The sequence below is a fragment of the Chroicocephalus ridibundus genome, chromosome 1 (genome assembly GCF_963924245.1).
Source record: "Chroicocephalus ridibundus chromosome 1, bChrRid1.1, whole genome shotgun sequence".
NCBI classification, from domain to species: domain Eukaryota; kingdom Metazoa; phylum Chordata; class Aves; order Charadriiformes; family Laridae; genus Chroicocephalus; species Chroicocephalus ridibundus.
The window spans coordinates 118,455,857-118,476,676 of record NC_086284.1 but is presented as its reverse complement, the minus strand read 5'-3'; the positions used below and the strand labels follow the sequence as shown (position 1 = coordinate 118,476,676).

The 20,820-nt window shown below is 44.2% G+C and overlaps 2 protein-coding genes across 4 annotated transcripts in view; one reads left to right on the top strand and one right to left on the bottom strand.

Annotated features, from left to right (window-relative positions):
• RCSD1 (RCSD domain containing 1) overlaps positions 1 to 2,346 on the bottom strand; it is a 34,375-nt gene extending 32,029 nt beyond the window's left edge. For both annotated transcript variants that reach the window (XM_063348575.1, XM_063348581.1), the window contains exon 1: positions 2,175 to 2,346. In XM_063348575.1, coding sequence (XP_063204645.1) covers positions 2,175 to 2,180 — 6 coding nt within the window. In that variant the 5' untranslated portion in view covers positions 2,181 to 2,346. The remainder of the gene's footprint in view (positions 1 to 2,174) is intronic.
• An 8,713-nt stretch (positions 2,347 to 11,059) lies between these two features.
• On the top strand, positions 11,060 to 17,138 carry CREG1 (cellular repressor of E1A stimulated genes 1). 2 transcript variants are annotated; one of them, XM_063348557.1, is made up of 4 exons: positions 11,063 to 11,407; positions 13,342 to 13,461; positions 14,753 to 14,937; positions 15,505 to 17,138. In XM_063348557.1, coding segments are annotated over exons 1-4 (585 nt in total). In that variant the 5' UTR covers positions 11,063 to 11,128; the 3' UTR covers positions 15,506 to 17,138. The 2 variants fall into 2 exon arrangements, with proteins under 2 accessions (XP_063204635.1, XP_063204627.1); XM_063348565.1 differs by lacking the exon at positions 15,505 to 17,138 and having other exon boundaries at positions 11,060 to 11,407; positions 14,753 to 14,938.
• The last annotated feature ends 3,682 nt before the right edge of the window (positions 17,139 to 20,820 follow it).

Below are 20,820 nucleotides of genomic sequence, written 5' to 3'. Positions count from 1 at the left end.
GTGTCCCACTAGAGCAAAGAGCCTGCCAGTTATGCCAGCAGGAAAGCACAGAGCAGCTCTGCCCACCACTGATGAAGCAAATGGGGAAATGACGGATTTTTTTGTTCCCGTTGCACAGGACCATTAAATCTGTGTTTTAAAGCAAAAGACTGTGGCATGTCTCTGGGTGCCACTCAAGCTGCCTGTGAAAAGCTCTCAGGAAGAAACAGAGCAGAGAACTGGCAGGTGGGAACTCAAATCTTTGCTCTTGGCTCTATTTTGGTCTAGTATCTTCTTACCTTTGGGACATTAACCACCTTTTTGGAGGGTTGGGGCAGAGAGGGAAGACCAACTGCACTACTTAAAAAATGTCTTGGGAGTTGAGATGTTTTAAAAATTAGAATAGATGCAGCAACCTACAGATGATCAGAAAATAAAGTAACATGGGGAAAGAGTGGGAAATAGAGGTAAAGCAACAGAATCAAGAGCCAGAAAGTCTTAAATACTTCAGAGAAGCTTCCTGTCCGTTAGACCTGCCGTATGTGTCACATGTGTCTCCCAGCAGGAAATGGCAGGTCCGTCCCTTTCTACCCTGAAACACCGCTGCGGCAGACAACAGAAAATACTTGAGGGGTGCAGTCCTCTGCGTGTGGAGAGGAGAGGGGGTGGGGGAGAGTGTCCTCAACATGACAAAATACCTGCTTCAGCCCTTAGTCTTTGCTCCATATGTGGCTCACTGTGCACAGCAGTTACAACAACTCCTCTTCCCCTCCAGACACCCCAGGATACTATATAGCGAAAAAGAATAAAACAAGCATTAACAGTTACTGATCCAGCCTGTGTCAAACCTAAAGACCCTTACAAAGCTACACATTTGTGGTGCCACATGTGGTCTGTGCTGAGCTGATTTGATCACTGCTTGGTCCTTCTCCACGCCAAAATCTGTTCAGATAGTTTGTTGAGGCCGTTTCTTGTGATGAGCACGCCTGATCTTTACCCTCGCCTGTAGGGCAGGCCGGCACAGATAACAAGGACTGCGATGTTAGCACCTGGGCATTATCAAAACCGCCCAGCTGAGCTACGCTCTGGAAATCTTCAAAGAAAAATTGTAGCGGTGCCTCAGGCACACTGTTCCCTGCCTTTGCTGCGTGTCCCCTGCTGTTGGGGCTGCACCGACACAGGCAACGCTTCTCTGGGAAAGTAATGTACAGTGTTTAGTAAGATCTGTGTTTAGTTGAAAGAAATACCAAAAGTTCTCTTTCGTCATTTGAGGTTTTGCCAGTGTTGTAATCGCCTTTCTATCTCCTGTGCCCCTCCTAAAAATAAATATTTTTTTCCTCTGCCACTTAAAAAACTGTTTGAAAATCTAGTGAATCCGGGCTGACATGAGGGAAGCAGGCAGCATCGCTCCCATTTCATATGAATGGGAAAAGACGCAAAGGGAGGTGAACTGCCTTGCCCAAGAGGGTGCTATGCAGGAGAAGGCTTGGACTTAAATGCCAAGAAAGCCTGACTCCTGCTTCTACACCCCAGTCCACCAGCCATGTGCCCACCCAGAGACAAGAGCTCCGACTCTCCTGCGGCACAGGACACCCAGCATGGAGAAAGGTGCAGGAAACCCTCCAGGGATGTGCTAGCCATTTACCTCGCCAAAGCAACCGTTCTTGGGTCCTCTTTCCTGAACCAAAATGCCCTATCAATAATGAAAGTGAGACCACACGATGCACGTGGAACAGGGGGACACAGCGCTTGGGGTCCAAATCACAGCTGCTGCTGCATGGGTTGGGTAGGATCAACCCCAAGGAGCCCGCTAATCCTGTATGGTTTGTTCACTTCTCCTGATGTCCTCATTTTTACTGAATTTTTAAAACCTCCTTTCAAAATGATACCTTTTAAAATGTTAACTCTCCATCCCACCTCAGAGACTGAAAAAATAAATAGCAGTCCTTCCTTATTTCCCTGTCACAGATGTAATTTCTCCCCATACCGCCCCCCTACTTTCCAAATCTGGACTAAAACCCGCAAAATATTCTGAGGTGCATGGCAGGGGCTGGGGTGGGGGGAAAGAGACACTTATCTGAACCTCAGCGAAAAGATATTTTGAGCTGCCTTTAGTGAGAAATTGCCTTGCAAGGTGGAGCTAATGCGGATCGAGGAGCCAGTCGCAAGCTAGTGGAAATAAAAGTTTTCTTTACCTCCATGTCGTGCGAGAGAGGTGTCCTCAGGGCAGTCTTGCTTCCCCACCCCTTTCCCTCTTATCTGTGGGAAAACTTCAGCCGAGCCAGGGCAAAACCGCGCCGCTGTGGAGGGTATGTAATATCCCAGCTCCTGCTCAGCTTGAAAACTGAGAGAGCCCAGTGAGTGGCCCTGCACGACGAACAAGGAAGAAGGGCGGGTGGGTGAGAGGAAGGGAGGGAGGGGAGAGGAGGGGGAGGCAAGGCAATCAGGGTTTAAATTTAGACACAAATCTAAACAGATACTGTCCTTCCCGGAGTGCTGGGCTCCTGAGACAACAAGCAGCAAACTCTGCTGCTGCGCCCAAACTTGGTGACACCACATGTGCATTTTGTCCCTTCCTTTCTTTCTCCCCTTCGTATTTTCTATCATCTTATCTTTATTTCCCCCCCCCCCCGCCTCCCCATTTTGCCTCTATTTCTCTCCATCGCTTGCAGCTGCTCCGCCGGTGTCTCTGCCTGGATCTCTCCCCTGTCCATGCTTCCCTCTCCAAGTCTGCAGAGTGTCTTCCTTGTTGTTTATTTGTGAGGAGGATCTTTTTTCCCTCTAACTGCAGCTTCCTTTCTCTCTTCCTTTACACTTTTATGTAATTTCAGTCAGCAGCGGACTGTCTTTAGAGTGGTTAGAGAGGCAGAAGAGGAGCAAAGCAAGGGTGATTATTGCGTTTGAACAGAATTTAAGGTTTCGGTGTCCTGCTGTGTGGCTGGAACTCCCAGGGATGACACTAGTATCAGCAGTGATTCCCCAACAAGAGATCAGGGCTGTGCTGTGAAGAGCGCCGCACCAATGTGGGCACGAGCAGAGGGTCCCCATGCAAAGCAGGACTGGCTCTTTCCACCCTGAACTCGTGTCTCACACTACCAGGTCAGAACATGCAGGATGTTCTTCTCTGCCTTCACAGGGAAGGACAGACTTGTGCACTGGAAGTGAGAAGCTTCCGTGGTGGTAGAAAAACTCAGATGGGAAAAAATAAGCCTCGGGAATGTTTTGCTGTGGTTTCCCTTTCCATTCAGATTGCAGTGCTGTAAACTAGACATCTCTTTTAGCAACTGCTTGCATATGCTCCTTCTCAAGAATTTCAGTCCCCACCTCTTGAGAGCAGGGTGGTGCAGAGGAATTTGGAAACACTCCCTTTATCCTCTGCTGGCTTCCTTGCCTTGCATGCAGCTGCAAAGTGACACAATGTCATGTCGTCATTTTGAGATGATACCTCAGGGTCAGAACAGGGTTAAAGCATCTTTTCTGAAAGGGATGCATACTTTTCCTTCACAGTGTTTCACAAGTCCCTGCTGGCTACAGCAGAAAACACTCCAGAATTGATTTAAATGTGACCATCAGAATATCTCAGATTATTGTTACCGATAAATCATCTCGACATAGTTGTTCTTACAGTATGGTTAACTGTTGCTGTACTGCATGCTGTAGGACTCCTGTGGAATTAGCAGATTTAAATCATGATCTCATTAGCTCCAAAACTCAATGTAGTGGTTACTCGGTCCTTAGCCAAAAGAATGATAGGCTGAGTTGCTGCAATCTGGAGACTGGGCAAGAGGACTAATTAATCTTCTATGGCTGAAACACTGGATTAGTTGAAACCCCCCTGCTGTAAGCAACCAGAAGATGCTGCAGCTATGATGTAAGAAAATAGATTAAAAAATCTAAAAGGTATATAAAAATGAAATGCCTTCTTGATTGGAAACGATATTAGATTCTTAAAGTCCTGTCAACGGTGCACTAAGAGAGGGGATAGGAACTGAAGTGAGAAGCAGGGTGAGTCAGGGAGGGCAGGATGCTTTGGCTGCCCGTGCTTTGACTGCTGTCCGGACAGAAGGCGGGTTTCATGCTCAGGGATTTCACTGTGGGCATCGGCCACAAGTGTCATTTTCAAGATGTCTGCCACGTAACGGACCATCAAAATCACATACCTCCAATGGTTGCTTCATGCCGCTCAGGATCTATTTCAGTATTTTCTTTCTGCTTTCAGGGGTTGTACTCTGCGGAGGAAACTGTTTGCTTAGGTCTACAGAAAAGGAAACTGCTAGGCAGAGATAGTATCACTTTACCCGTACTAATAAAGCAAAGGTAGTTGCAGCTGCCCCACCACAATTCTTCACTCTATTTATTTCGGCTCCCAAGTATCTTCCCGCAAGGCAAATCTTTTCTGCCAGCAGGATTCCCAAATGCCATCGCTCTGAGCATGGTACACAGTACTCAGTTTATTAATGTTAAATCTTTCTTCCTGAAGGAGCAAGGAGAGAACACACAGAAATATGGTGTATGTTTTCCTCCAGACAGGAAGGCAGGAGGTGTGGATTTGCTCTAGACTGTCTTGTTTCTGGACTGAAAAACACTAGAAGATCTGAAACAAACAACTGACATACTTTAACTGCAAGAATTTTGTGACAAACATTATTAAGGGAGGTTATATTGAGGAACTGGGTGTTTTACATGATGTGTACATGCAAGTATGAATGTGAGGTATTTTTGAGTATGACTCTCTGCATCTCTGTGTCTATCTCTGTTTACAGACCTTCTGGGATATAGCAGTGTCTATGAGACTAACTTCTTCGTATATGCAAAGGAAGTTTTTACATCTGTTCTGCTCAGGAGGAAATAAACGCAGCCATCTCAACTGCCATTAAAGCAGACTCTAGGGGGAAATTTCATCTGAGTGAGAAAATGTTGCGGTTTTGGACCCCTGGATTTTGGAGCTTCCCAGCTGATTCTTTTCAATACGTGTGAGGCCAGAACTGCAAGTTCGCTTCAGGCCAGATGAGTGCTGCTCCTGCTAACAGGCAGCATGTGGGGGAGAGGTGCAAGGAAATCCTTTATCCTGGCATGCCTGCAAAAGAGGTAGCATAACTAGTTCTGCCATGCTCCAAAACGCCATGTGTAACATTTGCTGGCCTCTTGCATTTTGGCTATGAAGTACGGACAATGGGGCCTCTACAGGGTGCAAGGAAATGCAGGGACATGGCAATCCTTTGTTCAGAGACCACTGAGGAAAGAAAGCTTTTGAGGGCATCTGAAACTTCAACTCAGATATTATTTGTGTCCTCAGAGCTATCTCATTCGGGTGTGTCCGCATAGGTGTCAAATCTGAGAAGGTATGTTTGTCAGGGTGGTGGATGAGCAAAGGGTGGAGGGAACTGTGGGTCTCTGCAAGACAGATTGAATCTGTGTATTTTGTTAAGGCATTTATTGAGGGTTTAGTAGAGCTCACTTGTCAGTGCCAGCATCTGAGATTGTTCTGTCCACCTCTCTGTCTGGCTTTGGCTGCTGCTATCCACATCATTTTCCAGAATTCATACTATTAACCAGCAGCTGTTACCTTGTTGGGCTTTTGACCCCCTGAAAATGGGTTCTCAACCCTTCCTGCTCCCATTCAAGCAACTCAATTCTCAACTGAAAAAAAGGGGGATAAGGTAACAACAGCAAAAAAAGCATTTGCATTTCAAAGATCAATCAACTCTAAAAGCCAACATCCTGTTTTGGGTTGGGTTTGTACATCAGCTCCTCCGACAATGGCAAGCTGACAGGAAGCGAACGTGAACAGCGTTTTCTATGGGAAACTCGCTTTTTTGAACCCACTATTCTGCTAACTGTGTTCTGAAGTATCTGCTCCCGCCGACCCTGCCCTCGCCCCTCAGCATTAAACTAACACTGCGGACGCCAGGCCTCACCCTCCTCTTCAGGGAGTTATCAGCAGGAAATGAAGTCAGCTGGAACGCTTTGTACCATCGACATTTTTTGCTCTAATTCTGCAGCTGCAGCGAAGTAAGTCTGAGCGCACACACGCACACACGCACACAGATGCTCACGTGCCAGTGCCCACGCGTACACACGGACCGGCGTGCCAGGCCCTGTGCACCCCTGGGAACTGATGGGAATGGGAAAGCCCCATTACCAAAAGTGCTTGAATTAAGCGAAAGGACACTGTTACAAGTGATTCTCACTAAACTGTATTGGACAGGGAGTGCGAGACTGTGTGTTGTGCAGGGAGCGCATAAAAATGTGATAGAGACTAACGGAAACATTTAATCATTTCACGTGTTCCTGACTGTCAGCCTGCACCTGAGTGCTTAACATCATGGTTCAGATTAACCAGGCTTCTTAACTCCCAGGTTCTGGGCAAAAGCCTGTCCCTAAGCAGAGTAAAGTCAGGACAATGCTGTACCGTACAGGGATCATTTCACCTGCAATGCTTTGCCTGAGTGGCTCTGCTCGCAGTAACAAGATCACGCTGAGGTAGACGACCCTCAATCATACCAGGCCACCTGGGTCTGGTGGGTGGTGTACAGGTATGTCATCTCTTGCAACATTTGAATTTCTTTGGAGAGCTCTTCTGTCACTGCTGATCCGCCTGACTTCAGAGAACAAACTCACCTGGGGTGTTAAGAGGCATGGCTGCATCCTATTATGTTAATAGAGTGATGGGACAAATGTTATCAGCATCAGCCACTGACAGCTTGCTTCTAGACAACAATTTCTCTACCAGTTACTAGTTTTAATACGCAACAAGGCTTAATATAAACAAACAAAAAGTTACAATTGGAACACGGTGCTGACACAATTCCAGGTATCCAGGCTGGATACAACCATGTTTTTCATTACGTTGTTCTCAGGCCAGTCCTGCTGCCCATCTCTCAACATCCTAAAAAGCTGTGTCACGGCTGGCCCTCGCAACAGCTTCCTCAGCATGCAGCCCAAGCTCCAACTGAGCAGCAAGATTTTCTGACTGAAAACTGAACAATGTTTCTGGTCCCTAACAGGTTTTGCACAAAGGAAGCTTGCATGGCCACTGCCTGTGTGGTAGCTGTTAAAAAGGTAAAAGGACTTTTAGCTGAAAACCAGGCCAGTGCTGTATTCACTTTACCTATTTTTTAAAAAATGCGCTGATGAAAGAGTCAGAAGCTAAATTCCCAACCAAGTTAATTTGGGAACTTTGGGGATGAGAACAAATACATGCATTATGCACAACCATGCAACACCTTTTTGTGTTCAGCAAAGGTCTGTGTTGTGTGCCATTTCCTAATAGTAGTAGCACCACATTGTTCGTCAGGGCTGATATCTCCTCAGGAGGCTATCTAACCAACATTTTTAGAAACAATTTGGATGGTGGATCTCATGTGGCACCCAGCATTGGCACTTCAAAGCACTGAGTGCTTCAGCTTTTGCCAGAGCTGACTCACAGGTCAGTCGCTTCTGTCAAATGCAGTGGCAAGTGACTTTAATCACTCTGGCTGTCATTTGGATACAGAGAGCTGGCCTGGCTCAGAAATCAAGTGCTACACGCAGCAAGACTGCACAGCCCGCAAGTGTTATCTGGACAAAGAAAGGTCTCTGTTCATGGACAGACTGCATGATCTAGACAGGAAGCCTGGCCCAGTGCACAGCTAGACTCTGCGTCTGAAGAGAAATCTTGCCCACCCCATCCAACAACCACGCTATCTAAAGAGAGAGCTGGCTCAGGGCAAACCCAGCTATGAAGAGGGCAGACAGAGCATGACGATACAGTAGCCAGGACAGAGACCTTGCCCACTTTCTGACTAAAATACACCTTCTCTGGAGACGCAGCCCCCAGATTCAGCCTGAGGCTCATCTCATGTAAACCACACTGAAATTAAGATTATTCTGTGAATTGGCCATCCCCTGGAGGGAGTAAACTGGCTCAATCCGTGGTGAGATATTACCGTCTGTTTACTGTTTTTTTAATGTAAATAAGCACAAGTTGAAAAGAAGAACTAGTGGCTAGCAATACTTTCTTGACCTTGTTATGCAAGAATGCTGGGTGCCCCTAGACATATTGCACCAGAACAGAGAGAATCCTTCTCCTTTCTTTGAGATCTAGCTGAGGAAGTAAGACAGCCTGGAGATTTACTTCAGATAACACATCCTTTCAGAGCAAGCTGAAAGAGTTAAAGATCTTATCCCTCACCCTACAGGTTCACTCCACTGCTACCCATCCAAGAAAGAGGGGACCAAAACAAGCCCCCTTCGCTCAGTGCAATGTGCAAGACAGTCTGTTCGCTGGTGTGCACTGCTCACTGCAGAGCAGTGCTCACTCAGCCTAATAAATCCTGTTCTCTGTAGCAGAGAGCCAACGCTATTTGCTTCAATAAATCCTGTTGAGCACAGAATTCCCACCAGACTCGTCCTGCAGGCTGCTGGGGTTGGGCAGCAGCACCCCTTGGTGGCTGCGGACCAGGAGGGCTGCAGGTGTGCCGTGGGGCGGGAGGGGAAAACTTGGCAGACTTTGTTTGGACAGGGCGGTTTCTCTTGGCCCCCGAGATCCCGCTGTATGGTCCCAGTGGTGGCAGGGGGAGTGCGGGATGATCTTCCATGCCCTCTACGAAGTTCACTTTGACTCTCCTGCCACAGCGACTGTGCGACTCCAGTAATGTGCACCCTTCCTGGCGAAGGAGGGACAGCCAGGTTCAGCAAATATGTACATCTAAACTCCAGAACATAAAAGCTTTCCGCCTTTCTGCATTTTCTTTTTCTGAAACAAAATAAAAGAAAAAATAATTGCCAGCTCTGCTTCTCAAATCCCCTTTATCTTCTTTTCTTTCTTTTTTTTTTTTGCCCTGTGCATCTCCATGTGCATCCCTTCTTTCCTGTGCTGACCCCATCACCCACCTCCCGTCTGTTCCCTGTCACGCTCTCCTGCTCTGCAGTAAAATCATTCACACACTCATTCCCCCAAAACCTCCCTCTACCACTCGTCCCTTTGACTGCACCGACCCCCCTCTCAGGTTCTCAGAGGGCAGGACTGCTTGAAAACAGAGAGAAACAAGCAGTTTCTGTGCATGCACGCACATGTTGGTGGGGAGAAAAAAAGGGGAAGCTATAATGCTTCTGTGTGGTTTAGCTAGCAAAATCTCTAATGAAAAGAGTTAGTTGCAGTTTTGTCTTCCTCATCCTTTTCTTTCCTAAGCTGTTTCCTCTAAACAATTTTCATCCCTTTCTTCCATACTCTTTTCACTCATGCAGAATGGCTGCTCTCTTTTTCCCTTCAGCATGCTCCGTTCCTGCCCCTCATCTAAATATGTTGTATAATCCTACATATATAAAGACAACCTTTTGCGCAGTCTTTTCTCTCACACCTCACTCCTTTTCTTGCCCTTTTTCTCCTGAGCACTTTGCCCTGAAAATATCACTTGTCCTGCATCACAAACAAGGCTGCTTGTACCGCCTTTGTTGCCCCAGCAGTTGCTGCTCACAAGCTCAGCTACCTACCCCAGCTGAGTGGCTGCACATCAAGGGTTCAGAGAAGCCTTTTTTTTTTTTTTTTTTTTGCTTTTCAGTTATAACAAAACACGGGTTTCTCCTGAGCATCGCCAGGAGAGGGCAGCAGCAGAAGGCTCCGTGTGTGGGTGCCCCGGCGGAAAAAGCCAGGCTCTCTGCCCACGCTCTGCAGGCAAGGGGGGAATACCGGAGGAAAGATTATTTTATTCTACCTGTAAACAACAACAGGACATGACATAAACGATAGGGAGTGGATCTGTGGCCTGTTTTCCTTCCTGAATTCACCCCAACAAAATGATTCATCTGGGCTGCTGGAAGCTGTGGGTGCTATGGGGCACCTGGGGGCAGATGCTGGTCGCACGCAGTTAATTTGGGTTTCTCTGTGTTATATTGCCATATACGTAGCATAGACATACTTGGTTAGATTAAAACAGAAAAACGGAAACCTCCCGTCTTCTAGGACAAGTTGAATCAGGTCTCAGTACTACCCCAGTTAAAAACATTTCCTTATACAAATCTTTATAAGGTGACTCAGCGCAGGGTGATGGACAAAATGAGGTGTACCTCAGTATTTATTTCTGTAAGTAATGCACTGAAGGCTGGGAGGTTGCTCAACTAGCAAAACCAGGTCTTGCGGGAAGTGGTGGTTTTGACATACATCCTGCAGTTTGCTGGTGGTAAGACCTGAGCTGTGCCTAGGGGAAAATGGTCCTATGAGCTTAACAGTCCAAACCAGATTCAGATAAACCCTGCTTGCTGTAATTGAACGACAAGGTTTTCCTCAAGGGAAGCGGGACACAAACAGGTGCCATGACACAGAACCAGCCTTTGAGCTTGATTTAGCAGTAGCCAGTGATAGTGGGACCGACAGCCCCACAACCACACGGTGGATCTCACCGACTTCCCTGGCCAGACAAGTCAGGGGCAACCCCAGGGGACAGCTGCCAGGCCCCCTGCTGCCGCCATGACCCATGCCGGGTCGCTCAGACCTCGCAAAACGGACCCGGCTCCCACCGGGTGGGTACTAGGAGGTGGGCAGGGCCGCTCCGCGGGACCGGCCCTGCTCCAGCTGCCCGCTGCCCGCTGCCCGCTGCCCGCAGACCGCCTCGGACGCAAAGCCGCCACGTCCAGACGCTCCCCGACAGCGCCCGCCTCAGCCCAACGGCCCGCCCGCGAGCGCAGGAACCACCCCCCCGCTACTGGGCCTGCGCGCGCCTCTACCCTCCCCCATGCACGTGATGGGCGGGGGCGAAGCGCGCCTGCCAGCTGCCCGCGAAACATGATTGGCAGAGAGTTCTGAAGAGGTCTTTCATTGGCTGCTGCCTTACCAGCGTCTCCGGCCTCTTTCCCTCCCCTCCCCACGGCGCGGCAGCGTTGTCAGGGTTGTTTACAACCGACGAACACCGTGGGGATTGTCTCCGCCTCCCAGCAGCTCTCATTGGCTGAAGAGAGCAGGCATCGCGAGCCCATTGGCTGGCAGCGGACAGGTTAATTTCCCACTTGCAAGGTTGTCCCCGGCGTGCCCTCACTGGTGAAGGGAGGGCGGGCAGCGTTGCTCCGATTGGCGGAGAGCAGAACGGCCCGCCCCTCCCCGCGCGGGGCGGGGTCCCTTGGGGTCGGCGCGTTGCGGGGCTGGCAGTTGGTGGCGGTTGGCGGCGCGTGAGGGATGGCAGGGCTGACGCTCCTCTGCGTGACGGCGGCGCTGCTGCTGCTGGCGAGTGGCGGGGCCATCCCGCCGCCAGAGGAGGCGGCCCGCATGGCGCGCTTCGTGCTGCACAACTGCGACTGGGGCGCGCTGGCCACGCTGTCGGCGCAGGAGGGGCTGCGCGGCCAGCCTTTCGCCAACATCTTCTCCCTCAGCGACGGGCCACCCGGGCCGTTCGACGGCAGCGGCGTCCCCTACCTTTACCTCACCGACATGGAGATCTCCGTGCAGGACCTGGAGGTGAGCAGGGGCGGCCTTTCTGAAGGCAATGTCATGGCGCTAACTGCCTGTCTCATGGATGTCACCTTGTTTGTGAACCCCGGGGACAATTATTAGCCCTTGAACATCTAAACGTGAGCAGTGCTGTCTGTGTTGACACTCAGTAGTCCTCCTAAGAAGTTCCTGCTGATGATGGTCTGAAAAATTGCTGAGCAGCACTCCGGTAGAGGAAGTGGCTGAAGCTTCCAGAAGCACTAACTAGAGAAATGAGGGGCCACAGAACGACAGAATGGTTTATTTTGGAAGGGACCTTAAAGATCATCTAGTTCCAACTCCCCCGCCATGGGCAGGGACACCTCCCAATAGAGCAGATTGCTTAAAGCCCCATCCAACCTGGCACTGGGCACCTCCAGGGATGGGGCATCCACAATTATATGTAAACAGGGAGAACGTAACAAAAAATACCAAAAAGACTGGAAATAGGTACTGTGGGACTTGAGCAAAGAGGGCTCCTACACAGGCTACTGAAGGGATAGTAATTAAATGGAGCTTACCTTAAAGGTAAGTGCAGAACAAAAGGCAGCAGACTGGGAAGTTGAGGCTCTGAGTGTGCGTAATTGGCCTCGTCTCAGATCTTTTGCTTGGCTGTGGCCTAAAAAGTTAGGGAAATAGTGACCATGTGCCTCTGTTATTAGAGAACTTTTTTGTTCTAGTAATTATTACAGTATTAGTAAAACAAGTAAACACAAAAATAATGGAATTTTTTCAGACTTTTTTTTTACCATAAACCTTTTTGTTTGTTCCCTGTCAGGTTATAGTTCGTTACGTTAAAATAGTTTAATTATGTATCTAAGTGCTGTAGAAAGCCTAATTTATCTTGTATACTATCTACTTCTCCACCCCAGCTACAGCCTTTTGTTTTCAGAATATCGTAAAAATCATGGTATAAACTGCTAATGAAAGTTTTCCTTCAGAGGGCTCCCCAATAGGTCCTCATTCTGCTGTTAACAGGGCAGAAACATTTGGCTGTCACGTGTCACATGACAGTCACGTGTACGGGAGACATCTGATAGGAGATAGTGCTGAATAATCATGAGTCAGCCTTTTTCTAGTTAAGCAACTTCCTATCTGTCAGGTCATTGCTCGTGTTTTATCAGTTCAGTGGTACTCTGCGTAGTGTTTAAGTGACTGTTGGGGGTTTCTTCTTGAGATCAGCTCTTTTAACGAAATTTCCCAATGCACGTGAACTTTTGTTGCTGGGAGACAGTGAACTTCGATATGTGATGTTGTGCCATACTGTTTTGCACCCATACTTTTCAAGCTGCATTCACCAGATTAGTTTTAGAAAAACAATTGGATACAGATTCTTTACTTCTTCAAGTTAGGTGTCTTACTTAAATATTCAGGATTTTTTAAAATCTAACATACAAAATTCACTTTAAACTTTGAAAAAAGAGGTGATCAGTTTGGGGGCTGCTGGGAGGCTTGTTTTGATGGGGGTGTGTGTTTGTTTTAGTTAATTTTATCAACAGTTGTGAAACTCAGTTGGTCACCTTTTCAGTAACCCTTTTTCCTTCCACCAAAATTAATGTAATGAAGTTCACTCTATGTCCTTGTCTTCTGTACTGTCCTGTATGTATATAAATTGGAATAGAACATCATTTGAATGTGAAATGGCTAGACTGTACATTGAATTCAGAGTTTTTAGGGCTGCTGTTTTGTCAAGTTTGCATTTTATACTAACAAACTTCAGCACACTTCTAAACTGGGCTTTCTTTCAGATTCAGAGCTCATCTAAGTAGTCTTTCAAATATAGTTAGGAAAGGAAGATGACAGCTTTGTTCTTTTTACCAGTGACACTGAGCTGAATAAAGTACCAAAAGCTGAAAATATGGTGGGTATGACATTTTTCTTGCAAAAGTATTTAAATATCTTATCTTATTCTTGCATTTCAGATCAATTCAAATGCCTCCTTAACTGTGTCTTTGGCACAGACTCCTTACTGCAAGAAGCACAAATATGATCCCCAAAATCCCCTCTGTGCCCATATAATCTTCTGTGGGAGTATTGTAAAGGTAAGCAGCTGAAAGTTGACACTGGACAGGTATTGTTTAGTGGGTGGCAAAGAAAGATATTAGAATTTCTGTGTGAGAGTATATGAAAAGACGTTATGTGCTGTGATACCAGAAGGCTAGCTCATAGTTTGTGTGAGGAAAATGAAGTTACCACATGATATTTGGAGGAGCTATGTCTCTAGCTATGGAACTTGTGAGGACAGTATTGTAATGAAGGAAATCTTCCTCATTCCTCTAGACCTGTTTTGAAAGTAAGACATCCAAGACAATTCTCTTGTGAATGAAGTGTGAGGGTTTTTCCCTCTCTTTTGCTTTGTTGGATTCTTTGGTCCATGTAGTGTGACATATGCACTTCCAAAACTTTACTGAAGTAAATATTAACCTCAGCTATAAAGTTACAGGTATTAGAGAGGGAAAAAGTGCATTGTATTACCTGGCTTCATTGCTGTCAGGGCAGTATTCTTTTGTGCACCAGTACTTTGGTGTCCCATAGAAGACATTTAGAACTGCGCGTGTTATTCATTGAAGATCTTAATCCCATTATTGAGGAGGATGGGTGATTGAGGATGAGCACTAATCATCATTACTCTCTCGTATGATAGTCTAAATTGTTATTTGGTGTTTTCACACCTCAGATATTTGTTCGTTACACTTCAGCCATCCTTTAATTGCTGTCATGAGTTTCTCATCAATGATGGAATTGTTTATTTTAATTAGTTCCTCTTGTACTATACCCAGAAATCGAACCTATTGATTTAACCCTATAAGTATTTGCACACTGTATATTAAGTGCTGTCAAACACTTCAGCTTCCCTTCTTTTGTAGATTCTGTTGTATCATCCTGTTTGTGTGTATGTGCGTGTTTGCATGCATCTGAACATTGAACATGTTTGTATCTGTTTGTGGCTGTTTGAGTGAGCAGATGCAGGGGAGGTAATTTTATACCCAAAATATTGCATCGTAATAATTCAGCAAGAATCCATACTTACCTGTTTTATAACTTGTTGAAAGATTTAGTCTTATGTTGCTGAAGTATTTCTTTGCTCATGCTTACTTTAAGAGCACCTTTTTGATTTAATATTAAAGTCTTGGAGTTTTTGTCAGTCTCATGTACAGTTAGTTGTACACCACCCTGAAGATGAGCGGACTCTGCCACAGTAATGAGTCCTTTGGGACAAGACATGTCTAAACTGAAAAGAGCACATTGCAGCCAGCAGTGTGGTTTTTTTTAGCTAAAACTTGTCTTCACATGACTGTATCTTACTGTAATATTTTGCTCGTTATTGTTTAGGTGAATGATTCGGAAGCAGGATTAGCAAAAAAAGCATTATTCAGTCGCCACCCTGAAATGGAAAGTTGGCCTAAGGATCATAATTGGTTCTTTGCCAAGTTCAACATCACCAATATTTGGGTCCTGGACTACTTTGGTGGATTGAAAATTGTGACGCCAGAAGAATATTACAGTGTCAAGCCTTAGTAAGTATTTAAGTTTTGCATGCTTAACTCTCATTCTATTTGGAACTTGTAAAACTTCTCCTTATTAGTAACAGTATATATTAGCTGTCTCTGTTTTTTATACACACTTACATCTTTTCCCAAAGTAGTCTAGTGAATGCAGTGTCTGAAATCATAAGATATGTTTGAATAGGAGACCCACCTACTTAACAATATCAAGTGTAGTATCTGTAGAACTATCTATGGTTAACTACACTTGTACCTCAGCTTAAATAGTTTCTTGGGAGGAAGGACTTCTATAGCGTGGGCACAGTCACTATCCTCTGTTTGAATTAATTGCAAGACAGATGATGTTTTGGTCTAATAGTTAAAATTAGCGAGACTATTGAGCATTTATGAAGCTATATTAATGGGATTGCTTAATATTTTCAAAACAAATTTGCTTTTGAATCTATCATTATGATATTGAAGTATAGAGAAATTGTGTTCTATTGTCTGCATAAAACTAAGTCTTCAAAACTTTCGAATACATTTTAGTGCAGTCAACACTTATGCATTCAATTTCACTCTTATTCTTACTCCCTGCAGGTGGAAGAGGGTCCTCGGTGATGCTGATAGACAAATGAATTACTTTGGCTGTTTCATGAAAGATTTATTTTTTTCTATGTACTGTAGACCTGAATTAATGAAGAAAAAAAATCAAACACCTTGCACTATTAATAAGCTTCTGAAGCAAATGTAAATTCTCACTAACTAGGATAGCTTGAATCATGTCATACTCAAAAACCTTTATGCATAAGCCATAACTAAATTTTATTCATTGGACATGATTCTGGAAAGATGTCTGTCTGTTGACAGTCTGCATTAAGAAATTCTGTGTTTACTGGTAACTAAAGGGTTAGTCCAGTTTTGAACCTTTCAATGCCTTAGTTAATTAATATCTGTTTGTAAGCACTCTCCAATTTTATTTTATTTTTAATACCAGCTTAGTTTAGATTTTTATGGCAAAGTACTACAGGATGGCTCAGTTGATTGCGTAATGGAAAGCATTGCTTGTGATACAATGGCAAAGATATGCCGATTTTCTTTGCGTGATAATACAGTCACTCGTTTGAGACAGTTTTCTATTTTGCTGCATATATCGAATGTGCAATAGAATATGATTGTGTTTATGCAAACTATACTCACAATAAGTTCTTGGTAACTCTTCAGCTGGCAGTGGTTACGTGCCCTGACTCTTTAAAAGAAGCAGGGTTATAATAACTAAAGTATATGACTCTCATATAAGAAGAGTAGTGTAAGTTTGTATAAGAAGAATGGTGGCTTGTAAATTCAATGACGATGTTGTAACAGGTAAATGTGTTTTCATTAGAATTGTGAAATTTTCAGCTTTGTTAGTGTGATCAAATGGCAGTGTAACAGTTGTTATTAACTTCATCAGTAGAACTGAGCAGATTTTTGGTTTTGGAAGACTTACACAGCAATTTTGGGTTAGTAACCCAGAAGTGAGAAAGAAGCAATAAAGTATGACACAGATGATTTGTGACTTGTAGAGAATGAAAATTAATGAAAGGTGTGCATAATTAATTCTCTGTTTAAAATAAGCCAGACACAACCACAAAAAATAAACACCTTTTTACATTCTATCTCATCTGCCGTGTGCTAAGTTCACAAATATCCAAAAGAGATTATGAACAATTAAGTTGATTTTACAATGAGCAAATATTACCTAGTTGACAGAGGTGAGAATGTGAGAATTTAGACTCCTTAGAGGCAGATCCATATATAAGACAGAGGAATTGATTATATCGATATGTATTAACGTTGTTGTTATATCACTACTTTTCTCAAGTACTGGAATGATATCTGACAGTACTTCTGATGTAACTTAGTAAGTTTTCCTTCTCCACAAGGGGGAAAAAAAGGTACTTGTTATTGTATCGAACACATTGTGTTCTACTATTTGAAAATTAATTTAGGATTAAAAAAACCTTACACTGTGGAAACAATTTATGTTGAACAGATAACACTGACATTAAGTATGAAATTGTAAAAATTTTTATATAAGGCATAACAATTGTGGAAACTCAAATGATCCTCTGGTATGGACTTAATCCTTTCCATGGGGACACCTGAATGCATTACATGTCACTCCGTAACTTCTGTTGTGTGAGACTGATGATGCTGGGCTTTTGTTAAAATTAAAATATTTTTTGACAGGTGGTGTTGAGTATCATTTATTGCATGTGCAAGAACACTTCTCTCCCTCACACTTTTTTTCACACGAGCACTCTTCTCTTCAGAGTTCTTGTTTTATTGTTGCTGTGGAGTCTTTCATGCTGGCTAGAATAAATGGCAAAATATCCCTGTTACACCTGGCTTTCCCTCCTTGGATGAAACAAGCATCTTTATCTTTGTGTTTCACTTTCTTTCCTGCGTCTAATACTGTGAAGTGGAACATAAAATAAGAACAGTGAAGCTTGTGAAAATGAATACAAGGAAGTCTTATTTGACTATTTCTTCTGGATATGGCTTCTACACTTCTAAATGACTCTTACCATCGGCAGGCAGGTGATGCAGGAAAGCAGGGTTCCATCACATGTAACGGTTACTTGGGAAGACAAACACTGTAACTCCGAATGTCCCCACTTTCTCCTTCTTCCCCCAGCTTTATATACTGAGCATGATATCATATGGCATGGAATATCCCTTTGGTCAGTTGGGGTCAGCTGTCCTGGCTGTGCCCCCTCCCAACTCCTTGCGCACCCCCAGCCTTCTTGCTGGCAGGGTGATGCGAAGCAGGAAAGTTCTTGACATTGTGTAAGCAATAACTAAAACATCGGTGTGTTATGAACACTGTTTTCAACACAAGCTCAAAACACAGCCCCCAACAAGCTACTATGAAAAAAATCAACTCTATCCCAGCCAAAAGCAGTACACCACCTTTAAAAGAATCACTTTAATTTGAAGGCTTGGTACAGAATAAAGTTTGGTTTGTTTTGTTCTGTTTCTGGTTGTCTTGTTGGATTTGATGTTCCCATTAGGACAAATTTCCAAGTCTTTTCTGATTGGAAGTGGAAAGGCTTTTCTTGGTAACAATCTTAAACAGCTTTGTAATACTGCTGCATTTTATTGGAACAGTTTTAGATCATCCAAATCTCTTTACATTTGAAATTTGAGAGGACCCCAGCCAGATGCTGGTTTTGGAAGGTGGTGAACAACAGAATGGTTAAGCTACATGTATGTAGGTGTGTGAAAGTATCACTAGCTCAAGAAAGTCATCAGCTTTTGTCCTGTTTTTCCGCACCTTCTTTTCTTCTCCCTGTGCTCACCTTTGTTCTACTGGACTCATTGAGGAATTTGTTGGTGAGCATGTTTGCTTTTTTCCTGATATCCAGAAGTAATATTGTGGCTTAGAATAGAAGAGGCCGAATATAAGAAATTAATACAGCTGTAAACAATGAATCAGCGTTTTGACTTCTGACTGTGTCCTCTACTATGCCATGCTTGACGTATCTGAACGTGTTCTAAATAGTAGCGAAGTCACTCCCTGTACCCAGGAAGCATCTCCATTCATGGATCAGAATCTGAGACACGGGATAACCTTAGGCATGTCTTTAAGTCACAGGATGTTTCTTAGCTGGGAATCTAATTAGGATAATCTCAGCCTGTCTCTCTGATGATATAGGCATGTTTTCCTTCATCTACTATGTTGCTTATTGACATGTTTGTGTTTCTACTTCTTGATTTTAAATTTCTTTCTTGTGTTTCAACGTGAGACTTCTGCCCAATAGATTCTTGCAACATGCTACATCGTCACAGAGTAGAGCTAATGTATATCAGGCACTAGTTTAATCCTTTATTCAGTTCTATCTGAAATTAATTTCTTAGCTATTTAATGTTCTATCTATGATCTTCACAGTAAAATAGAGATAGCTCAGAGTATTAGACTAATAGAAAAAGTATTAATCATAACTTAACGGATGAATTTGTTTTCAACAGGTTTTTCCTGAATAATGACGCACTGTATCTAGATTCAAAATCAAACTGTTATATTATTGTTGAACACGAGAGGGTGCCATAGACTTACATTCGGGTTCATAGTTAAATATTTTGGTACTTAAAATTGGTTGTTGAATTCATCATAATTCCAAGATGCTAGAAAAGCATATGACAGGGGGCATGATACGAACACATTCTTTTTCTACAGTGCTTTACATTACGAATGCTTTCCTCCATAAACACAGCAGCCTGCTAACTGCTAAAAAAGAAGCAGTCATCGGTTTTTTTGTGTTTTGTAATCATTTTGTCCTATGTAGAGCTCAGAAGTAATATCCATGAAAATGATTCAAAGGTCTTTAAATTAAGAAACTCTTGAAAAAGGAAATGGAGGCGGGTGTAGAACGCCTTAGAACATCGACTGGGAGCAGCCACCTCCAGACTCCATATCATTTATTTCTCTCAGTACTTACTAACTATAAGAATCCAAAGTGAGGGTGTTTGTTAGTGTGATGATGCTTTGGCTTAGACTTATTGTTAGCTGAACTAAACCACCAGATTCTGATTTGTAGTTTCTAACAGCTAATTAATCTTGTTGGACTTGGATTGTTTGAGTGCCCCCTAGCCCCTCTCTAGCCATTTGTTCTGCCTGTGCTGGAGGCCAGCCCTGACTATGTGCAGGTGTTTGGGTGGTGAGGTAGAGCTGGGGAAAGCCTGTGTTGAAGCTTCTCCTGTTTGCCTGGGGGCTGTGCTGGAGCTCAGGCCCTCCCTGCTTCCCTAGTCCTGCTGACTTGACCTCAAACCTGTCTTGACTGTGGTTGACCCTGGTTGCCATCACCTGACCTGTTCTTCTTGTCCAGGTACTGTGGGACTGTGCATCTCGGTGTTGAGGCTACTGTCCTGCTGGCCCTGCCAGCTCCCCTGCTCAGGAGGAACAACTGGCTCTTGGTGCTCTGCAACAATTGTATTTTCCCTGCTGGGAAGCTCAGACCGTGAGCTTCTCATGCAAAAGTCTTGGAGTTGCTCCCAGGGCTTTTTGACTTAGGAACTTTTGTGTTCTAGAAGCCTTCTCAGAGTTTCTGTGCTGAATATTTTAGTGTAATAAGATTAGAGTGTAAGGCTCATTCATTCTGTCTGTAGTAATTAATGTCATAGCCTAGTTTTCTATGGAAACAAGATGTATGCCCATGTTGTCTGGGCACTTGCTTTTGTCAGTTTTCGTTTTTTTTTTTTTATTCAGTGTGACTTAGATTTGAAACAGGTAGTGTGACCTTGAAGCCACAAAGCTCCTATATATGTCATGATAACTAGAAGCTCAAGAGAGGAAACTAAACCCAGTTAAAGATACAAAAGTCATGCTTTTTAAAAAATTCTTAATATTTCATTAATTGTGCTGGTTGCAGAGCTGCCTGGAGTCTTCTGGTTGACTGAGACCATGTATGCAGTTAGTATCTGAAGTGATGAAATTTTGTATTATTTAGTGGATGTTTTCCTTTCACTCAAAGAACCTGATAGCTGTAGTGATTCTTCTGAATTTTTGTTTTTCTCTAGCTCCCCGTATCCTAGATAGAAAAGCCTTAACAATTACCCATTACTCTTTGCTTGTGATTCCTGCAGCTGTTAGGCTTACTTTTGCATATAAATTCTCCAGTTTAAACAAAAGAGGTAGCACGCTTATGGTGGCAGATCCAGCAACCACTGAGGGCCTTGTTGAGAGAGGGGAGCATCTCCCTCAACCTCAATAATATTTTCAGTGTACCCATACGGGTCTAGAAATATTTCACGTTATTTTTGCTACTGCCACCAACTCAGGTAGTGACCCTACTCATTTTGCACCCCTTTTCCTTCCCTCCCCCCCTCCCCCCTCCCCTTGCGTATAAAAATGTAGATACCAGTTTGGAGGAT

Coding starts and splice junctions, on each gene's coding strand:
- CREG1 (XM_063348557.1), top strand. CDS start 11,129: ATGGCAGGGCTGACGCTCCTCTGCGTGACGGCGGCGCTGCTGCTGCTG. Junction 11,408..13,341: donor TCTCCGTGCAGGACCTGGAG/GTGAGCAGGGGC, acceptor CTTGCATTTCAG/ATCAATTCAAATGCCTCCTT. Junction 13,462..14,752: donor TCTGTGGGAGTATTGTAAAG/GTAAGCAGCTGA, acceptor GTTATTGTTTAG/GTGAATGATTCGGAAGCAGG.